We start from the raw sequence: 3,092 nt of genomic DNA on the forward strand, positions 1-3,092 counted from the left end.
TCCACCGCGTGGAAGTCCTCTGGGGACAACGGGACGGTCAGGCACTGCCCTCCGGCACAGCAGCTCACCCCCTCCCCAAGCCCCCGGATCACTGGCTGCCCTAAATAGCCACCCCGTGCCCCCTCGCTGGCTCTTCTGCCCGCTGAGGATGCCCAGGAGCGGAGACAGCCCTCCCAGGCAGAGCAGGGTCGCAGCCTGGCACTTAGGCGTGGAAGTCCTCTGGGGACAACGGGACGGTCAGGCACTGCCCTCCGGCACAGCAGCTCACCCCCTCCCCAAGCCCCCGGATCACTGGCTGCCCTAAATAGCCACCCCGTGCCCCCTCGCTGGCTCTTCTGCCCGCTGAGGATGCCCAGGAGCGGAGACAGCCCTCCCAGGCAGAGCAGGGTCGCAGCCTGGCACTTAGGGCTTTGGGATGGGGACAGAGCTAGGAATGGGCTCACCCAAATTTAGTGAAGGGGAATGCTCAAGCCAGCCTGTCTCCACTAGAGAAGGGCACAAAACCCACTTTTCCCCTCCCTTGGCTGCAAGCAGAGCGCAGGACCCCCAGCCCATAGCCACGCTGCCTGGCCCCCAGCCCCAGCCCTTCGGCCCCAGCAAGCTGTCCCTGCATCAGTCCCAGCTTCTCCCCTGCTCCGCGGGGCTCCGACCCGGCACTCTCAGAGCAGAGCGTGGGGCTGGGGAGCATAGATGGGGTCTGGCTTTGAACACAGCATCCCCCAAATGTGCCCGAGAGCTCTGCTGCCTGTCCGCAGAGCAGTGCCTCAGGGAACCACCAAGACAAGCAGAGAGCAAAAGCCCAGGCAGAAAAAAACCCTATGATGGTGATTTGGGAAAAGATCTGCTAAATGCAGAGTGGGGACGTAGGCACCTGCATCCACGCAGAGTGTTGCAGTGCGTCGGAGCTGCCTTCCTCCCGCTCGCACCCCTGCCCTGCTCCTCCCTGCCCGGCTGGGTCAGGCAACGGCTACTGGCTTCTGCACCAGCAATAGCCATGGGCAAACCGGCACGGAGGCAACCCCACAAATTACCAGGGGCCTGCTCAAGCTGTATGGATCTGTCTCACAGCCCTTGTGTTTGTCCCCAGAGAGCGGGGGGGTCTCACACGTCCCCTGGGATGTCCCTGCCCCATGCCGACCCTATGGCCTCAGAGCTGGGCACAGGGCGCACAGCGAACAGGCAGGGATGCTGCACCCATGGCTGCTTCCGATGTTACCTACCGTGTTTGTTCTTCTTCTGCTCCTCTTCCAGCCCCGGCACGCCTGGGATGCCCAGGAAGGTGTTATGGGAGTTCCCGTACCACACCAGCAGCTCTTGGTCCGGAGGAATCATCTAGAGAGAGGGGTACAGATGGGGGTGTTGGGAGGGGCGATGAACGGCTCCACGTGCATCCTCGGCCGGTCGCTTTGGCCCTACTCTGGCTGCACCTCACCTCCTGCCAGACCCTGCTGCCATCGGGGACCGGCCAGCGGTCCCAGCACCCCCAGCCCGGCACGGACATGTCCAGGACCAGAGGTCCCGGCAGCTCGGGGAGATGAGGACACGGCGGCACACAGAGACGCAGAGAAATAAGCCATTTGTGGACCCGTGAACTGCAGCGAGGCACAAGTGAGAGTCCAAAGCAGGGAGCAGTGACACAGAGCGCGGCTCAGTGCCCCTGCAGAGCGTTTCAGCTCTGGATGGAGCCATCGGCACCCTCCTGCTGTAGGGCACAGGCAGCATCTCCCACCCCACCCTGCTGCGGCTTTAGCTGGTGGAAATACAGACGTGCCATCGTCAGCCCAGGGACCGGAGAGCTCGGGGGCTGCTATAGAGGAGCGGGGCTCAGGTGCGAGATGCTGCCTGCATCCCACACCAAAGCTGCAGTGCCTGCAACAGCCCGAGGAGATCTATACGGCCAAGCGCGCTCCCTGAAGCGATGGCACTGCTCCTTCCCCTGTGGTTGCCCTTACGTTCCCGCACTGCCGGGGCAGCTGGAGCGAGCAGCCGGGATACGCCGGTCACGCCTGCCCACGTGCAGTGGCCGTGGCTGCGGAGACGGATGCTCTTACACCAGAACAGCTACTTCAGGCAACACTAATAACAGCACCACTTTATAAAAAAAAAAAAAAAAAGCAGACTTTTTCCTTGCAGGTCCCTAGTTAAGGTTAGGTTAAGAACCTAATTTAGAAATTGGAAATTCCCCCATTTCAGAGGACAGCTTTCCAGACACAGAGTAATCCAAGAAAAGCATCATCCACATGAAACACAGATCGTAAGTTAGGTCACCTGAGCACTGAAAATGTGCCTAATTTTAAGCACCAGAAAGCAGTGAGAATTCTGACTTCATATTTTTAAGTGTCCCTCTGCATAAAGCCCTCACCGGGGCTGCACAGTAGGAATTTTGGAGCCAGGGGAAGTTGATATAATCTTGCATCACAAATTGGAGCTGTTTCATTGTGTCATTTTCTCTTAACAGAAAATGAGTTATTTTTAATACAAGCAAGTAGAATCAAATATTGCCAAAAGGATAAAACACACTGCATGCATGCACATGTGTGCGGGTCTTACTCTGCTGGAGCTGGTGCACCTATGTCAGCAGTGGGTGAGCACCCATATGCATACACCCCAAAGCAATTTAAATTGCCCCCCAGGAATCTCATGGTCATCAGATCCAAGGCCAAAACTCACTGCCCTCACTTTATGTTCCAGCAGCGGCAACTTGGAATTGCTGAGGAAGACGATGGGAAAAACAAACTCGCAAGTAAGGGCAGGAGTGGGCAAAACACATGAAAACGTTAAAGGCAAATAGTGAAAAAGGCACCCAATAAATCTGATTTTTTATGGTGCGTAGGTGAAAAAAGGCATCCTAAGAGACGTTGTACTGGAATGGTGCAGCAGAGGTGGGCGCAGAGCGGCAGGGGCCAGGCAGCTCGCGGTGCCCGCCGGGGCGTGGGGCAGGAGGCTGGGGAGCACCCCACAGCTGGTGAGGGATGGAGGGTGACAGTGCCCGTGCACGGACGCACGTGCTGCTGCGAGCGGGCACCGCTTAGTTCAGGTCGGTGTTCGCACGTCCCGCCCGAGACGGAGCTCTTCAGCTGGCCCGGGCCGCC

The 3,092-nt window shown here is 58.6% G+C and overlaps 1 protein-coding gene across 1 annotated transcript in view; it reads right to left on the bottom strand.

Moving 5' to 3' along the window:
• LOC104626971 (PR domain zinc finger protein 12-like) overlaps positions 1-1,379 on the bottom strand; it is a gene marked incomplete at its 5' end in the record, with an annotated part of 1,794 nt that extends 415 nt beyond the window's left edge. The window contains 1 exon segment of the mRNA XM_010295028.1: positions 1,221-1,379. Within this exon segment, the coding sequence (XP_010293330.1) occupies positions 1,221-1,379 (159 nt within the window).
• Between the last annotated feature and the right edge of the window lie 1,713 nt (positions 1,380-3,092).

The sequence above is a fragment of the Phaethon lepturus genome, unplaced genomic scaffold (assembly GCF_000687285.1).
Source record: "Phaethon lepturus isolate BGI_N335 unplaced genomic scaffold, ASM68728v1 scaffold47249, whole genome shotgun sequence".
Lineage (NCBI taxonomy): Eukaryota > Metazoa > Chordata > Aves > Phaethontiformes > Phaethontidae > Phaethon > Phaethon lepturus.